Source organism: Glycine max, chromosome 4, assembly GCF_000004515.6.
Source record: "Glycine max cultivar Williams 82 chromosome 4, Glycine_max_v4.0, whole genome shotgun sequence".
NCBI classification, from domain to species: domain Eukaryota; kingdom Viridiplantae; phylum Streptophyta; class Magnoliopsida; order Fabales; family Fabaceae; genus Glycine; species Glycine max.
Window position 1 is genome coordinate 12959191 of NC_016091.4, and position 18880 is coordinate 12978070.

General features: G+C 32.6%; 2 protein-coding genes across 4 annotated transcripts in view; both read right to left on the reverse strand.

The window, feature by feature from the left end:
* Nucleotides 1–3463, reverse strand: part of LOC100794972 (mitochondrial intermediate peptidase, mitochondrial) — a 47812-nt gene extending 44349 nt beyond the window's left edge. The window contains exons 1-4 of the mRNA XM_003523819.5: nucleotides 3247–3463; nucleotides 3065–3146; nucleotides 2817–2869; nucleotides 2108–2162 (exon numbers count right to left, since the gene is read on the reverse strand). Of these exons, the coding sequence (XP_003523867.2) occupies nucleotides 2108–2162; nucleotides 2817–2869; nucleotides 3065–3146; nucleotides 3247–3431 (375 nt within the window). The 5' untranslated portion in view covers nucleotides 3432–3463. The remainder of the gene's footprint in view (nucleotides 1–2107; nucleotides 2163–2816; nucleotides 2870–3064; nucleotides 3147–3246) is intronic.
* Nucleotides 3464–4808: 1345 nt separating this feature from the next.
* LOC100798146 (trigger factor-like) lies at nucleotides 4809–11354 on the reverse strand. 3 transcript variants are annotated; one of them, NM_001254375.2, is made up of 9 exons: nucleotides 11243–11294; nucleotides 9567–9781; nucleotides 9122–9231; nucleotides 8739–8779; nucleotides 8565–8641; nucleotides 7560–7668; nucleotides 6724–6737; nucleotides 5653–5754; nucleotides 4809–4996 (listed from the first exon to the last, which is right to left on the reverse strand). In NM_001254375.2, exons 2-9 carry the CDS (start codon nucleotides 9609–9611, stop codon nucleotides 4880–4882), a joined length of 615 nt encoding a protein of 204 aa, NP_001241304.1. In that variant the 5' UTR covers nucleotides 9612–9781; nucleotides 11243–11294; the 3' UTR covers nucleotides 4809–4879. The 3 variants fall into 3 exon arrangements, with proteins under 3 accessions (NP_001241304.1, XP_006577822.1, XP_040870465.1); XM_006577759.4 differs by having other exon boundaries at nucleotides 4855–4996; nucleotides 9567–9802; nucleotides 11243–11354; XM_041014531.1 differs by lacking the exon at nucleotides 8565–8641 and having other exon boundaries at nucleotides 4855–4996; nucleotides 9144–9231; nucleotides 9567–9802; nucleotides 11243–11354.
* Nucleotides 11355–18880: the final 7526 nt, after the last annotated feature.

An 18880-nucleotide genomic window follows, 5' to 3' on the forward strand; every position in this document is an offset into this window, starting at 1 on the left:
CTTTCACCCAAAGCTTCTGCGTCCATTGACTTTTCATTAAACGTTACATTATCTGGTAGCTGCTTTTCTGTACCCCATTCAAATTGTTTCCTCTTCAAGCTTTCAACAGTATCCGAGGTAGACTTTGAGACCATCAACCTGTCGGGGGGGTCATTACCCACTGGTTCATTGATGAACCCAGTGGTTAATGGATCTGGCTGTGGGTCGTGACGGTGATGGGCCTTTTCTCCGCCCAGTTCTCCGACGGCCGTTGTCGGAGGTAAAGCCGTCGACCACGATCGCACGGTGGCCATGTCGTCGTCGTCTACATCAGAGATGATTTCTTCAGAGGAAGCCCATAAGCTCCTGTCATGGCGGCACCCGTTTGGCTCTATACCACCGTTCTCTTCGACGATGTAGATGCAGTAGCTAACGCCATCAATAAGGACGCGCGTGGTATGGTGGACTAACGGCGGCCACGGCGTCCTCACCAAGACCCTAGCCCGATCTAATCTCTGCATGTGCTCAACGTCTTCATCGATGTCGACCATATCACCCACTGCCGCCACCATTTTACGAATATACTCCGTCTTCCACCCGAGAATCGGAATACCCCAGCAACGAAGCCATACCAATCTGGTATCCATCCGCAGCTGAGGATTCCATTTCGTTAATGAGTAGAACAGTGATGAAGACTGTTCTGTCTCTTCACCGATGATCTCTGCTGCTCTCTTATCTGATAAGCCAAGAAGAAGCGCCATGTCGTCACCCAGATATTTGGCCGATATGCTTGGGCCTACATGCCAAGCTACTTCCTCGTCCAGCCTTTCGAAAACCTCCAGCTTCTTCAATCTGCCTACCCAAACGTTTTTATATCTAGCCTTGTCTTCCTCCGAGATGTCCAATGACAGCGTAGTCGATGATGTATCGCCTCCGGCAAAAAGGTTGTTCTCTCTACTCGACTGATTCGACCTCTGTATCGGCAGTGCTGCTACCTCTGCGTATGATCGATTGGTTGTTTTGTACACTGTAGCTCTGCGAGGAGCCTCCCCCAGGCGTATATTTTCAGTCATGTCCACCCTTTCACCCACAAGCCTGTGTCGGAGTGGTTCCTTCATCATGTCACCACGTCCGTACTTGGGGATGTTAACGTGTAACTTGAGCCCCCGTATGAAGCTGTTATCAAGCTCCTTTTCAACACTCCTCCTGTCACCTACTCCTTTGAAACGAGCAAAACCATATCTCTTCCCCTCTCTGTTCCTCCGATTGGGGATGAAAATCTCTTTCAGTTCCCCCCAGTGGCTAAAATGTCTCCAGAGCTCCGCCTTTGTTACCTCCTCTGAGAATCTAGTGAAATAGAACGAGGTGATGTCTACATCGTCCCTCCAGTTCCGTCGAGTTCTTTGCTGCCAACGTCCTTTCCCGCCATGTGTCTGTGTGCGCAGATATCTACTCCTCCTTGACTTCACCGTTTTCCACTCAGAATCACCAGCTTCCGACTGCACTACTTCCTTCTTTCGTTCCCTCACTGTGTTTCGCTCAAAGGCATTGAAACTCTCTCTCACTTTGTCCCTCTCTCTCACATTCTCCCTCTCCCTCTCTCTCACGTTCACTCTCTCCCTCCCTCTCACGTACTCTCTCTCACTCGCACTCATATTCCTAAACTTTCACCTTGTCTACGCACACAGACATTATTTAATGAGTCTCAATTATTAGTAGATTTTAATTAATAGTGGAGTGTGTTGCTAGCACTCCTCATCTTATAAAATAATATCATTATTCTGTCTCAAAATGTTTTAGAGTAAATTCTCTTAGAAGTGGTTTCCATATTTCATTTTTTTTTTGTCAGCAAAGATTAAATATATATAAATTGAGTACCATATTTCATTATTGATTCCTTATTTAATTAAGATTATTATTAGCATAGCATTTGAAGTTTGAGCATAGAAGGAACAAATAACCAAAGCACGTAGTCATGCTCATGCACACATACCCAAACTTTAAACACTTAACACAACAAAAAAACAAAAGCACAAGATTTTTCCTTTTTCTTGGGCAATGCTATCATTACACGAATTAATAATAAACATAAAGAAAAGCAAGCGGCAAGCATCACCGGTCACCTCACATGTAGATATTCATTAATTTTCATCGATGCCTTGGTGGCCTCCTCAACAAACTCCCTGATTTACCAAAACAAATAAAATAAAATAGAAACATAACCTCAAATGATGTCAGAAGCATTAGATTCATAAGTCACTCATCATACTAAAAAATGAAAGTGAACTAATTAAAAAGAGAAACCAATTACTACTACTACCACTAATAATAATAATAATAATTATAGTTTACCCTTATATTATAAATTCAAATACACAACAAAACTCTCATTCTCTCTCTACAAGACATTCTCATTTTCCAATATTTTTTCTCTTCTCTCTTCTAGAGGTGCATTTCACACACTATTTTGTAACTAACAAATAAATTTCTCTCTATTTCATCTCAAACTAACCTCCTTGTATAGTTGATTTTCTTAATTGTCCATCTCTTCAATCTATCTTTTTTTATCTCTAATATTAAATTGAATTTCAATAAAAAAAAATTAAAACAAATTGTCAACAGTTAAAAAAAAACTTATATCACAATTTCAATTGTTCATTACAAATCCAAAATATAATTTATATATTAAAAATGTTTATTTATCACAAATTTCAAATTTCAAATTATACATTTATCCTGCCCAAAGCAAAAAGCTAATTACTAGTTCTAATAGTAATTCTAATTCTAATAATAGTAGTAGTAGTAGTAGCAGTAGTAAATAGTAAGAAGAAAATAACCTGTCAGGGTGGGTATTCCTACACAATTCAGCAGAGTCGACAACAGAGCAGACCTGATGCATGAAACATGCAATCAATCCAAATAATTTAGCGACCGAAAGTATGGGTACAACAAACAAGTAAAGTACTTATTTTAGCATGGGAGTCTAGCTAACCATGTGTGTGAGTTATTATAAATCTTGATACACATTTTTTATTCTTATGAGTCGAGGAAACAAAAAGTATTCATTCTCATTGAAACAACTTACAGTATCAGAAATCTCATCCATTGCTCGCATTACTTCAGCAGCTGGCCTTTTCGAACAAATGTAACTAATGAGTTCTCCAGACCTAAAAATCCAAAACAAAAAAAAAAAAAAAACAGTGGTCATTGCACCATTATTAGTATACCATACCATATCATACGATAAGTATGATATGATAGGATTACCTTTGAATGGCATCATCGACGAAAGGTTGAAAGCCTTTGGGGGTCTTCAAATGGGGGAAGCCATAGAGACCGGTGGGAGTGGAGAACGTTCTGATAGCGACGCCGAGAAGAATATTCCGTTTAATCTGACGGAGAATCTCCCAACTGCTTCTTCTGATCACAACACTCCACATCGCTGCGCTCATGCTTCTCAGTTCGCACTGATTCAAAACGCTGCGCCCACACCTGCTTAAAAATGTTAACCTTAACATAATAGACCCGGACCCGGACCCGGAAACTTTTCATAATTTGGTTCCAAACAAAAAAAAATACGAATAAGATAGTACTACTTTCTAATAATTAAAAAAATTCTAATAGTATGTTTTGATATACTAATTAATATATTAAATTTAAATTAGGTCAAATTATTTTTTATTACACAAAATTAGTTAAAAAAGGTAAATTGGTTGTGAACATTATTTAAGAATTTATATTAATTTTAAAATGTTATTATGTTTTGTCTAATATTGATATGCATATCTTATAATTTTGAACTAAAATAAAATAAATTAAATTATTAAATTATTAAAATGTTTTTTGTGTATGACCAAAGACAAATCCAGAGATCTATTAGAGGAGTACTGGTTTTTTTATTCCTTCAAAAAATTTTAAATGTCTAAATTCTAATAAATAATAATTTTCAAAAATTATTTACTATTTTTACACACAAAATTAAAATAATTTTTTATTTTTTTGAAAAAGTAAATAAATAAATTTTTATTTTAAATAATAATAAGCTTAACCGTTATCATAATAATAATAAACCTACAATTAATTTTACACTAATTATTATTGTCGTAATAACAATAAACATAACTAATTTTTTCGGAATTTTATACTATCTAATCTTAATCATCATTATTATAAGATTAATTTTATACTATCTTAAAAATACATATTATATATATATATATATATATATATATATATATATATATATATATATAAAGACATAGGAAGTACAAAGGAAGGGAGGGCTACTACCCTTGCCTGCACCCTCATAAGTGTGTATGACATAAGTAATTAAATGTTTCTTTATTATAATAAATTACATGATAGTTCACCTTTTATATATTACATCAACCGTTGAATTGGTTAAAAAACATTATATCATATATTCCTATTAGAAAGATTGTGGTAGATGTTAAATAAGTAAAGCGGTATAATCTCACAAAACCTTCAAGTGTAAGTGTAGTTTACCCTTTTTACTATGGACTTAAACGCTAGACATCTATCTTGATCAAGGTCTGCAACTACTCTTAGTAATCATGACTCCGTTTTCAAGAAAACGTACTTCTCAAATCACTTTGAAATGGTATGTTTGTCAATCATAGCTTCTTTAGTCTCCAAGAGAAACTACTAAATTTCTCATGAATGGCATCTAGAAAGGGAAGCCATAAAATTTGCTTGGTGTAATTAAGGAGTAAGAGCTTGTCTAAGAGAGTTTTTTTTTTTTTTGCATCTCCTGATTGTGAGGTGCTCTCCAGCACTAGAAGTAAATATTTTCTTGCAAGAGTTATATATGGTATTGAAAACTATCACATTGAAACAGCAAAATATAAGATAAAATTTGAACAAACAAATGTAATTCAATTTATTTTTGAAGCTCAAGTACAACATCAAAGCTGAATTTTTCTCCTTCCTCAAAAGTAGTTTCAAGATCTTCAAAGCTTTGCTCAACTCTAAGGTCCTTGCTAACTATCAAACACTCCTGCAATGAATTTTCCCCGAAAATATAGTATTAACAGAAAAAGCAAAGGTTGGAAATTCGTATTAGCCGTAGAGATATTAGAAAGAGAACATGAGATATAATTTACAAATTTCAAATGTAAAAATCATGGCAGTGTAGATTTGGGATAAATTACATTACATACTGCCAATCCAAACACTGTTTTGAAGTTATACTATGATAAACCAATAATAGTGAAGTGCAAATTTTGAAATGTGTATCTTAAACACTTTCATAATCAATTGCAAATTAGAAGCCACTATAACTACTTAGATTTACATGTATTATTCAATTAGTTGACCTTTCAATCAGTACATCAAAGAGTATGATACTGGGGACATAATCACTGTCAAACTAACTATTGCCGAGTACATTGTCTCTTATGATGCATAACTTATGTGGTATGCTTCTTGTTGGGCTTGATATTAATATTTTAATTGATCTTTGTTTAAAGGAATGGAAGAATACGGACAGGTTTATTCAGAGTAGTTGAGGATTCCATTGATGTAGATGGATCTTTCTCACTCTCCATTATAAAATATACATTATTTCTGCCCTTTCTTTTTTATCTATTAGCTGCATAATTTGCTAGAAGGAACAAAATTAGGAAATACTAGATTTAGCATATGGCAAAATACCTTCTCCACGTATTCAGCTACAGTTGAGTTGATTATTTTCTTGATAACTTCATTGAAAACTTTGGAAGGTCCAAGCACCTCTAATAAAATGTTTTTTGGTATCTGTTGGAAACACATAATACAACCATATATTGATTTAATCTCATCTCCTTTATATCGAAAGACTTCTGCATCTGAATTTGCATATATTGAACTAAATTGCATATTACACACATAAGTTGTTCGATACTAGCATGTACTATTTGGCTTGGAACTGACATTTCCCTAATCCCATAGTAAACTATGGTGTGTAACATAGGATTTACATATCTACTAAAGCTTTAAGAGCAACAATGTGATTCCAAATGGGAGTAGATAATGGAGAGCACCACTTTATGGAGAATGATAAAGTATAACTTTAGCATTCCATAAAAGCAATAATTATGGATAAAAGAAACCAAGAAATATGGGGAAAAAGCATCAAAATACCATGAAACATATGCAGAAACCAGGAGAAAGACTGTTATAGCCAATTTTATAGCCTCTACCCTTAATCAAGTTTCCAAAAGAAAAATATATTCTAGAGATACTTTAGCCAGAATTTAAACATAAGAATCCTAAAATAGTAGTTTGGAGAAACAAAAATGATGACAAGGAAAAACATGAATTCCCAAAGAGTTTTATATATCACCAAAGAGAATGCATGAGTTCTGTTACATTATTTAGTACCTATCCCACTCCTTTAATAACTGAAGGATAGACTTCATGATTTAGTACCCAATGAATGATGGTTTTTAAACATCAGATTACATAAAGAAAATTATGCTATTCCCCAGGAAAAGAAAAGGTCTTATTAACCAAACTATCAATCCACAACATACCCAAAGGTCTCATAATTTTCCCAATTCTATCTATGACCCTGCAAAAAATAGTTTAAATTCAGAGAAAATGGACTTCATCATAACAGAACCTAAGACATAAAATAATCTCATTTGTTTCAACCCATCACATACAGGAAAAAAAGTTGAGTATCTATTAGCATTCCAATTCTATATCAAAAGATTGCCAATAAGATAGCTATCAGAAACTTACATCTGGCGTTTTTCCTGGTAGTCCTCAAATTGTTAGAGCAGCAGTTGGCCATCCAAACAAACACAGGAAAAATGTAAAAATTTATTGATATAGAAGAAATTTACAGAGAAAAGTCAAAAACAAGGAAGCCTAAAGAGGGAAGAAAAAGATTTTGGAGGACTCAATTGAAATTGACAGAAATCTATATCAGTTCATCAAGTTTATAACTATAGATTTTTCTTTATCTGATATTAATATTGTTAATGCTGATATAGTTTTATTGCAATTTTTGTTCTGTTATTATTATCATTTTTTAATGTGCTAAAAAAAGACTGCTCCATCTAATATCATCAGGGAGTAGTTTTATGGTCTAATGAAGAGCTCTGACAAGAGAGAAGACAATTTTAAGAAACAAAGGACTGCCTAGCATCTCATGGCTGATCATATCATAATCATGATTAAAATTGAGATCCTATCATGATCTATCTTATAATTATCATCTATGAGATTTACATCAAAATGCATTTGGCTTTTTATCTTCATTTGCTTTATTTTCCTCTTTTGATAATGAATTTAATCCTCTTAACGTAACAAAATTATGCATCAAACATCATTAATTGGCTTTGAAATAAATTGAACATGAATCACCACCAAAATTCATGACAAAAGTGAACACTCATTGGTAATAAATATGTTAACCAATTATGATTAGCATGCTATGCATTTGTGACCAAGAGTAGCAGCAGAAAATACATTGCCTTTGCATAGACTCCCCCCGCCAAAAAAAACAAAACACAAACACACACAAATAAAACAACAAAGTACTCTTCTATTTTAGGTACGCATAAATACTCCACCTCCTTTTACTCTTCGAAATCCTGGGATAGGTTGTGCAGCTGCAACCATTTTCTTAAAGACGTCATCAAATATCCTTTGAGTTTTGTTTCCAGATACTTCTACGCTTATCTGGACAGAAGAGTTAAAAGAGGGTTCAAAATATGAGCAAATGGCAACCATGAGTGTTGCTAAAAACTTTGAAAAAGAAATCAACAGAAAAACTATATATGCTCCTCTGTCACCTCAATCTTTTAGTCAAAAAACTTGGCTTTATACAAAAGCATATTTATGTTTCAGAAAAATCAAGATCTTGTATACGCTTATTGTTGTATAATGCAAAGTACTATGTGTACATAACTAAACTATTAATTTTAGCGCAGCTGTATTCTCTGTGCAAATAGAGCTGTTCAACTCACTTATCACTTGTGTATTCCAATTCTAGAAGTTTTATCTCATATTAATCACATGCTTCCTCCCCGCATTTTGGTTGAGCATGCTCTGTTTGTACTCCTTCTAAATGACAAGATAAACCCTGCCAAGTTAACCAAACACATCTGTTGGGTTATTCTTGTCTTAACTATTCAAAAATGGTACTGATCTTTTTCACCAGACACCAATCAACAAATGCCTATTTCACTTCTGCAAGTGTTACTTTCATTGACACTATCCCATTTTATACTCCTACCACCAACTGTATTTATGTGCTGCTGACCTCCCATTCCTCCAATATGAATTTATTATGTTGAGTTAGGATCCAGATTCATAAAACTCCACCTCCATCTAGCCCCTACAGTGTCCCTGCTGACTCACCCTTCTGGTTTAGTGCCTTTAACTACTGTGAATCAATTCCATCCCTATAGTCCACTAGCTCTCAGCAAAGGTATTGATTTGGCCCACAACCCAACCCCATCTATCATTTTCTGAGCTTATCATTGTTTATCTCTTCTATATTACACCTTTGTTTCTCCTTTTCCTTTCTATCTTCTATGGATATTTTCCCTTTTCACTTAAATTTTATATGATACCTTTAGTTCACTAGAATCATTGTTGTCAGCAACAGAGACAGAGAAGTCCTCAAACTGATCAGAAGAAATTTGGGCATCTACAACAAGGAAATCAAAGTCCGAGAGAAATTACTAACATGCAAATTATGATTTATGATTGAAATAAGCATACAATCAGAAAAGAAAAACCAGCACCTGATAATACATCAGCAGTAGGAAGGCATTTAATGTATTCCCTGTAAAAGGAAATGGAGATTTCAAAATCAATTTAAATAATTTAAATAGATTCAGTTTAAAATCAGATGGACAGCACTGTAAGAAAACTAATTGCACTGAGGCAATTGAGGAATGACCAGACAATAATGTTTGAACAAATTCTACATAAAACTCTGTCAGGATAGTGATGTTTGAGTCAGTAAACAAAGAAATAGATACTATAATTGAGGAAAAATGCAGCAATGCCCCAAGTTTTGTAGTGTAACTATGTGAGGAATTTTAATGGCTTTGTTGTATAATACAGTAAAGACTCAAATAGCCATCCTATGCAATTTGAAATATAATTCAGAAAGAAGAAGTGCCTTCTTAAAATATTTCTTGCACCATGTCTAAGCTTCCATGAAAGACCGAAATGTCTACAATTCAGGCTAGGCACAATAAACTCATGTACTCTCTGCTTACATGTGGCCACCTGAAAAAAAAAATAGGTTACCAAAGAAGAAGCAACAAACTATCATTACTGGATTCTTTCAACATAGGAAGACTTGGTAATGGGAAAATAACCAAACATTTAAGTTTAAAAAAACAAATAACTTCGTACCCCATTGCCCAGAAGCTCTTCGCTATGCGAAGGTATGGGGGAGGGATGTTGTACGCAGCCTTACCCTTGCATATGCAAAGAGGCTGTTTCCGGATTCGAACCCATGACCAACAAGTCACCAAGGCACAACTTTACCGCTGCACCAGGGCTCGCCCTCAAGTTTAAAAAAAAAAAAAAAAAACAAATGAAAATGAGAAAAGAATAACCTGTGGAGTTAGATTTAAGATGAAGGTTTGAGATGCTGCATTCATTCTTTCTTTCTTTCAAATGTCTCCACAGTATTTCTCTGATTAGAATCCAGTTTCTTTCTTTGGCCAATTCTGTTTCTACCTATGGCATCCAACCCCCAAAGAGAGGGTGTGCCAGAAGAATATTAAATATGCACCACAGTTCTTGGAACCTGTAAGATTCTTTTTCCCCTCTTTAAGGATAAACATGCACCCTGTAAGAATACATGTCATGTAATCATCCTACTGCTTATACAAAAATCATGCATCAAACACATTTGACATAACTCCATAACCCATAACCACAAAATACCCCCTTTGACAACATTAGGAAATTTTAAACCTGCTTCTATGCATTAACATATCACCAATGGAGAAACATAATCCACTAAATCTAGATTAATACTCTAGTCCTGTCTATCTGCATTCAACTCTGATCAACTAAATCATACTGTAAGGATAAAAATGCACCAGAATGTAATCATAATGCTCATACAAAATCATGTAATCATACCATGAACAACTAAAACATAATCCACTAAGAATAACATGTCATGTAATCATACTGCTCATACAAAATCATCCATGAAACACAGTTGGCATAATTCACACTATATCCCTTTCAAAACATTAGGAAATTTGAAACCTGCTGCTATGCATTATCTTCCGGTTAATGGCGTGACTTAATCAACCAAATCTAGTCTAGTTAAACATGTCTAGCTGCATTCAACTGTGATCAACTATCTTTATCTTTCTTCAAATAAAAAGGGAAAAAAGAATCAGTGGAAGAATATACTTTCAAATGAAAAAAGCCATCCTCACTGACCATTCCAACAAATAAATCTATGACACAAAACAGAAAACACCAGAAATGTACCAAGTGGCAAACAAAATGTAACTAAACAATAAGCAAAGCATTTTAAAATCTTTAAGTTATACGTATTAATGTCTTTCATAAGATCAGTATGTAAGTCTACAGAAAGAAGCATTAACTACTATTAAAACACAACATAAAAAAAATATGTTAGCAACACATCATTTAATACTCTCTTTTCAACACTTAATTTTCTATTACTAGGTAAAGTTTTAGAGAAAAAGAGTTATACACTGAAAGTGTAAAAAGTTTTACACAATCATCCAATCACAACCTACCATGATAAATTTGTTGACTTTTAAAATAATTATCATATAGTAATTCAAACTGTGTTTTGTGATTGGATAACCGTGTAAAACTGTTTTTACAGTACATAGGCATTAAAACAGTTTTATATTAGGCTAAGTAATAAAGAATGGAACCAAATTATTTAGTGATGCCCATGTAAAAATTTCACCAAATAACGTGCTGCTAGCCTTCTTCACAAACATAATATAAATATAGAGCACGCAAAAATGAAGTCACCATAATATATATAGCCTGTAACAGAAAAACTTAGCATATATTTTCTTTTTATAATTTCTAAGCCACCAAAATGAGATTTCACACACCCTCATGCTGCAAGTGTGTAACCCAATAGCATAATTTAAAGTTCGAAGATTCCACTTTCGGTATTATTGAATGTGAGTGTGTGTGAGAGTGTGTGTATGTGTGTGTCTGCAGCGTCAGGCGCAGTTAAAATGAAAAGAAAGAGATTTAGGAAGGGGAAACAAGCTATCACCTCTGGAATGCTCTACGGCGAGACTCTGCTGCTAGCACTGTAGCACTGCCTTATCTTTGTTTCGCATTGTGAAGTTTCCTTTTAAACTAGTTTTTTTTTCTATGACGTGATTGTAAAAAGAAAGAAAACTTATAGAATTTAATTTAAATCTAGCTATGTTTTTTCTTTGAAAAATTAATAAATTTTGATTTTTTTCAATACATTTTAAATATTTTTTCATATAACATTATATAATTCAACTTAAATATACTTTTCTCATTATATATAATTTTATTTTATATTTTATGATTTGTTTCATGTTAATATATTTAAATATTTTTAGTGAAATTGTTACGTATGACAACATTATATGTAATAATTATTTTAAAATTCAATTGTACAAAAGAAAAATTGTATCAGTTCATACAAATAGGAGCTACCCTTACATAACTATTTTTTTTATACTAACGCATACATAATAACTATGCAAGATACTTTCCCATGACATGCCTTTGAGATGACAACATTCATTTGGAGCTATTATTGTAGTTTTTATTTACTTATCGGTTATTGAGTTTGACTGACATGGAAACAATGATAACAATTTGGGTTCATGTGAGGAATTCCATAAGACTCAGTCAATCCCAATGGCATCCACACTATTGACATATTTTATCATTAAAAAATGTTAAATGAAAAACAAAACACACATTGAGAATTCATTTGTGGGGTTCCTAGTGTTTTTAAATATATGTTAAATGTCACTATTGATTCATTATGTTTCATAATTATTTTGTTTCGATATATTAAGTTTTAAAATTTTTGATTTTATTCTTTTTTTAAAAAAATATATCGTTTTAGTACTTTTTTCAATATTCAGTTAAGAACGTTAGTGTTATGTTAACTTTTAAATTTTAAAAAGGGATCAAAATGATACATTTTGAAAATATAAAAGACTATAATGAAACTTTTAAAACTTAATATACCAAATCGAAACAATTTCATATATAATGAACCAAAAGTGACATTAATTAAGTATTTTTAAATAAATAATTTTACATAGTAGCAATTTTATCACCATCTTTATTTTATTTAAAAAAAATAAACAACTAGAAAAAATTATCATCTCCTCCAACCTCTTCTACATTTGAAAAGGTTAAAAATACACCATCACACATATCAAACAACATCAAAACATCATATTATTGGAACCACCCAAAATTCTTATACTCCTCACCGAAAAACAAACCTTTCATACAACTATGTTATTGGAAACAAAAGGGAGATCAAAGCAAGAGTTGTCTTCGACAAAAGACAAAACCATGACCCAAACTCGACAATTAACCCAAATCTGAACAAGGAAGTCACAGTGTGGCTCTTTGTGAGGTCTATGAGTAAGACCCCAACTGTTGCACATGGTTGGACCAGGCAAGTAAAGGATTTTCTATTTGATATCTACAATTGGGTCAGGGAAGATGAACAACGCAAATAGGAGTCGAATGGTGTGTTTCATTGGAAGATGATTCTGACTAGCCCGACCGGTCAAATCTCATCCACAATCGGGTGCTATCAGTCTTCTTCTTCACCTTCGTCTACACATTGTTGTCGGGGGCGACGATGAGATGGTTGTTGTCATTAGGTGAGGTGTCAATTCCAGTTGTGTAGAGAGGTTGCGGTGGAGACGAAAGCGGGGGTGGGACAACGATCTTTTTGGGTTGACGGCAAGAGGCGAAGTAGCGAAAGGAGAAGAGACATTTACCCATTGTGATTGAGAATAGTTAGTGAATGAAATTATTATCGTTATTAAATTATTGAATTGAGTGAAGAGAATAATACTAATAATAATACGAAAGTGAAAGTGGTTGTTATTCATGGTTTCAGATCCATCTTTTCTTCATTTACTTAGTGGCTTTTATTTTTTAAAATAAAAAAGAATGACGATTTTTAGCCTACACTATGTTAATTTAACTATTCTAAAATTTAAAACACCGACGAACACTAAGTTTGTAATGAAAAATTGAAAAAATGACTAAAATGGTACGTCTTGAAAACATAAAGGACCAGAAATTAAACATTTAAAACATAATGTACCAAAGTGAAATAACTTGTGAAACATAAGTGACCAAAAGTGACATTAAACCTTAAATATATAAATGAAAAAAATTTGTTGGGAAGTTGATATGCTACAAAACCAATTTCTTTATATCATTAAGATTCAACGTATTTTGAAAACTAATTTTACATCTAAAATATTTTGAAGATTAAATTTAAAAAATGTATTAGTGGTGTAAAAACTAGCTAGAAAGGTTCATTAGATTACCTTTGTCAAAAATTTCATGTGTTTTAAGGTGAAGATATTGCATTTCACTATTAGGAAGAGAAAATGGTTATGCATTAGGAGTGATTAAATTTAAATTAATCGAAAATCACTCAGAAAAATTAAAAATCAAACTAAACTGGTTCTTTTTCTCAAATCGATTGGTTTGGTTCGATTTGCGGTTTGTGTTTTTCAAACTGAACCAAATCGTAAAACTTATATTACTTTAGTGTTATGCATTTTATGAGTATAACACTTGAGTTTCACAATGTTTTGTAGTGTTATTTATATGAAATTTACACAATGTATACCACTTTCTTTTTCAGATGACCTTTTTAAGATATGCTTGGTTTAAAATATATGAAAATTTGGCAGATTTCTATAGGTTTAGCATATTAATAAATTTCGTAGATTGTTAACAACAATTTTTTTTAATATAATTTAATTTAAAAGATGAAAAGAAAGAATATAAATTTTGATGATATAATAGTTTAGTAACAACCGCAAAAACCAAACCGAACTAAACCACAAACTTCTAGGTTGGTTTGGTTTGGGTTTTAGTTTAAATGAAAACCGAACTGCATATTTTTTTAAGTTTGGTTTGAGTGACTTTTTGATTAAAAAAATTGAACCAAACCGAGGCGTGAACAGTCCCATTATACACTGTCAAATGGTGATTCAAACGTATGAATTAGTTTGTGGATTTTTAAAATAATTATCTTAAAGTAACTTTACCCATAATTAATATACTATTTTACATTATCAATACATAGACATTAGGAATGCTTACATTAAATTTCAATGTATCAATAAGATAAGGTATAACCAATGCTTTAACTAAAAAAAGGGTAGAATACACTTGTGTCTTTATTTTACCCTCCTTTGTTCTTTAAATGTAGGTTTGTTTTATTTAAAACGCATTCTAGGTTTATACACAAATATTAATGATATGCAACTATAGGTCTATAGCCAATAGGAAGCGTGCAGCTAAACATGATTACAAATTGCTACGTCCAACGTGGACTAAAACTCTAACATATCTAGAAAACACCCTTACTATTTGTTTGTAACGCAAGTTGGTTTACACCACCCACTTTGATTTGCAGGTGGGGTTAAAAATGTATGGAAGGAGAGAAAGATGCAAGGAACTATTGACAATAATTGTTTTTTCCCACGGGAAAAATAAGCTATGAGGAGCCTTTGTCACTAATTCCAAAGGCTGCTTTCAACTTGTTAAGATGTGGTAGTATCTTGATGCTTTGCTGGATTGACTGGTCAACACAGAAAACCTGATGGGAATAAATTTATATGCCCACGATCCAAGTCATCATGTAATCAATTCTAATTTTAATAATAGAGTATTATTTTATTTTCATTGTCATATTTCATTATTTGACCAAATGGTCCATTTGATAATGTCCTTGATTAAAATTAAAGACTTGTTATTATAATAGAGATTATGATAATGAGAAACAAGTTTGTTCTAATTTTAATCTAAATCATTCTTGATCATAGGATTATTGTAAATAGGATATCAATAATCCGGATAGATTAATATATATGTGATAGTATTTATTGGTTAAATATTAATAGATCTCATTTATTAATTTGCATATATAAATGAGTCACATGTTGATGTGATCATTGAACTGACTCAATTAAAATTTTCTAATGGTTAAAATTTACCATAAACTGTCAATAGAAAATTCTCAATAAGAGGTATAATAGTTTTCTTTGACTTGAGATTGTCATAGTAATTAACAGGTTATTTGTTGTATTTTGATTATGAACATCTAATGCTTTAGAGCACTTGTGTTGGATCGAGTGGCCTCAGAATAATTAAAAAGGGGGGGTTGAATTAATTATTCCTAAACCTTTACTAATTAAAAAATTACTCTTTTAAGGCTTTTACTTTTGTTGTTAAGAGAATATGGAGTAGAAGAGAAACTTAACAGAAAGTAAAAGCGGAAATTAAAATGCACAGCGGAAAGTAAAAGAGTAGGGAAGAAGGAAACAAACACACAAGAGTTTTTATACTAGTTCAGCAACAACCCGTGCATACCTCCAGTCCCCAAGCGACCTGCGGTCCTTGGGATTTCTTTCAACCTTGTAAAAATCCTTTTACAAGCAAAGATCCACAAGGGATGTACCCTCCCTTGTTCTCTTTGAAACCCTAGTGGATGTACCCTCCACTAGAACTGATCCACAAGAGATGTACCATCTCTTGTTCACAAAAAGAATTCAGGCGGTTAGTCCTTGGCGAATTCTTTTTGGCAAAGGGAGAAGAGAATGAAAAGGATGAATAGTACAAGTTTTCAAGGTTTAGAAAACCAGAAAACTTCATAAAGCTTTTGGTACAAAGAAGAAGAAGAAGTTCAAAGAGATTCAAGGCTTGTAAAGGATTGTATGAATAAGTGTTTAAGATTGTTGTTCGAAAGATTGATTGAAAATGCAAAACAAAGCCTTGCTTTTATAGACTCTTCATGTCTGGCCAAGAAGGCCATTCAGAAGAGTTATAACTTTTAGAAAAACTTAAAACCCATTTGAAAAAGTCAAAACCTTTTTGAAGAGTTACATCTTTTGATTTTTCAGAAACAGTCACTGGTAATCGATTACCAAATAAGTGTAATCGATTACACAAAGCTTTTGAGTGAAACAATGTGACTCTTCATTTTTAAATTTGAATTTCAACGTTCAAGGACACTGGTAATCGATTACCAAAACATTGTAATCGACTACAGCCTTTTGAAAATATTTGGAACGTTGTAAATTCAGTTTGAAAACTTTTTCAAACTCATTTTGCTACTGGTAATCGATTACAACAATATGGTAATCGATTACCAGAGTGTAAAAACTCTTTGGTAAAGGTTTTGTCAAAAACTCATGTGCTATTCAAAGTTTTGAAAAAACTTTTTAATACTTATCTTGATTGAGTCTTTTCTTCATTCTTGAATCTTGAGTCTTGAATCTTGATCTTGATTCTTGAGATCTTGAATCTTGAATCTTGATTCTTGATTGTAGACTTTCTTCTTGAGTCTTGAATTCTTCTTGATTCTTGAACTCTTGACTTGTTCTTGATTCACTTGAGTTGTTCTTTGATATTTTGAGCTTTTTGTTCATTACCTTTGTCATCATCTTTTGTTGTCATCATTGTTATCATCAAAACACCTTTGAATCATTGTTGATTTATCATGAAGCTTTGCCTCCACAATCTCCCCCTTTTTGATGATGACAACTTCTGAAATCAAGAAACACACATACACTTTTTCCTAGTCGATCACTCTTATAAATGCTCCCCCTTTGTTTTTGAATTTATGCTTCTCTTAAAATTAAATTGTTTACTCATGTGAGTTCTTGATTTATCCCTATTTCTCTCCCCCTTTGGCATCAACAAAAAGCCAAAGTGCGTATCAAACTTAAAGTATGCAAATATATCTTAAACATTCACACAAAATTCATAAAAATATTAACCACAACATGAAGTAACAATCATAAACAGATTAACTTATAAAATCCACATAGTCAAATAACATACTTGTTCAACCAAACCATGCAAATAAGAAAATAATAAATTGTTCAAATACCATAGTAATATAGAGATTTATTTTGATAAGTCACTAACATCTATTAGTCCTAATTCTCTTCTTATGTTATAGAAGGTATCTTTACTTAGTGGTTTTGTAAAGATGTCTGCAAGTTGATTTTCAGTATCTACAAATTCTAAAACAACATCACCTTTTAAAACATGATCTCTAATAAAATGATGCCTAATTTCTATATGCTTGGTTCTAGAATGAAGAACTGGATTCTTAGATATGTTTATGGCACTTGTGTTGTCACATTTTATGGGAATGTGATCTAATACTATTCCATAGTCAGATAGTTGTTGTTTCATCCACAAAATTTATGCACAACAACTACTAGCAGAAATATATTCTGCTTCTGCTGTGGATAAAGCTACACTATTTTGTTTCTTGTTATTCCAAGAAACAAGTGCAGACCCTATGAATTGACATGTACCACTAGTACTCTTCCTATCTGTTTTTGATCTAGCAAAGTCTGAATCTGAGTATCCTACTAGGTTACATAAAGAATTCTTAGGATACCATAACCCTAAACTAACTGTTCCTAATAGATATCTTATGATTCTTTTTGCTGCCAATAAATGTGAAAACTTTGGATTTGATTGAAATCTGGCACACATGCATACACTAAACATAATATCTGGCCTACTTGCAGATAAGTAAAGTAGAGATCCAATCATACCTCTGTATTGCTTCGGATCAACAGGTTGTCCAGATTCATCTTTATCAAGATAACAACTTGTATTCATAGGAGTAGCCCAAGTGTTTTGAGTTTTCCATTCCAAATCTCTTAATGAGTTCTTTGCAATACTTTGCTTGATTGACGAAGATCCCATCATTTGTTTGTTTGATTTGTAATCCAAGAAAGTAATTTAACTCACCCATCATGGACATCTCAAACTCACTTTGCATATCAATAGAAAACTCCTTGCACAAAGATTCATTAGTAGATCCAAAAATTATATCATCAACATAAATTTGTACTAACAAGATATCATTATCCTTCTTTTTTATGAATAAGGTAGTATCTACTTTTCCTCTAGTAAAATTCTTTTCTAATAGGAATTTACTTTATATTTTATACCAAGCCCTAGGTGCTTGTTTTAGGCCATAAAGTGCCTTCTTTAATCTATATACATGGTCTAGTTTTTGTGAATCTTCAAACCCAGGAGGTTGTTCCACATATACCTCCTCCTGAATCAGACCATTTAAGAAAGCACTTTTGACATCCATTTGATATAGTTTAAAATTCACAATAGATGCATATGCTAATAACATCCTAATTGCTTCTATTGTAGCTACAGGTGCAAATGTTTCTTCATAGTCTATACCTTCTTCTTGGTTATATCCTTTTGCTACAAGTCTAGCTTTATTCCTAATTACTATACCATTTTCATCCAATTTATTTCTAAATACCCATTTAGTTCCTATGATTGTATAATCTGAAGGTTTTTCTACTAATTCCCATACATCATTTCTTTCAAATTGATTTAATTCTTCTTGCATAGCTACTATCCAATGGTCATCTATAATAGCTTCTTTAAAGTTTTTAGGTTCTATTAATGAAACAAATGTCATATTATTGCATAAATCTTTAAGAGAATGTCTAGTTGTTACCCCTTTTGAGATATCACCGATGATGTTATCAAGAGGATGATTTCTCGAAGTTTTCCATTCTTTAGGAAGATTATCATTTTCTTGTGCTGTGTCATCTTGATCATCCTTGTCTTCATCATCTCTCTTTCTTTTCAGATTTCT

Bases quoted from the DNA above. Each gene is read 5' to 3' on its own strand.
- LOC100798146 (NM_001254375.2), bottom strand. From the start codon at position 9,611: ATGAATGCAGCATCTCAAACCTTCATCTTAAATCTAACTCCACAG. The intron at 8,642-8,738 runs GTGCTGGTTTTT...TCCTTGTTGTAG, and splicing joins TACTGCTGATGTATTATCAG to ATGCCCAAATTTCTTCTGAT. The intron at 4,997-5,652 runs GTATTTTGCCAT...AATTCATTGCAG, and splicing joins TAGCTGAATACGTGGAGAAG to GAGTGTTTGATAGTTAGCAA.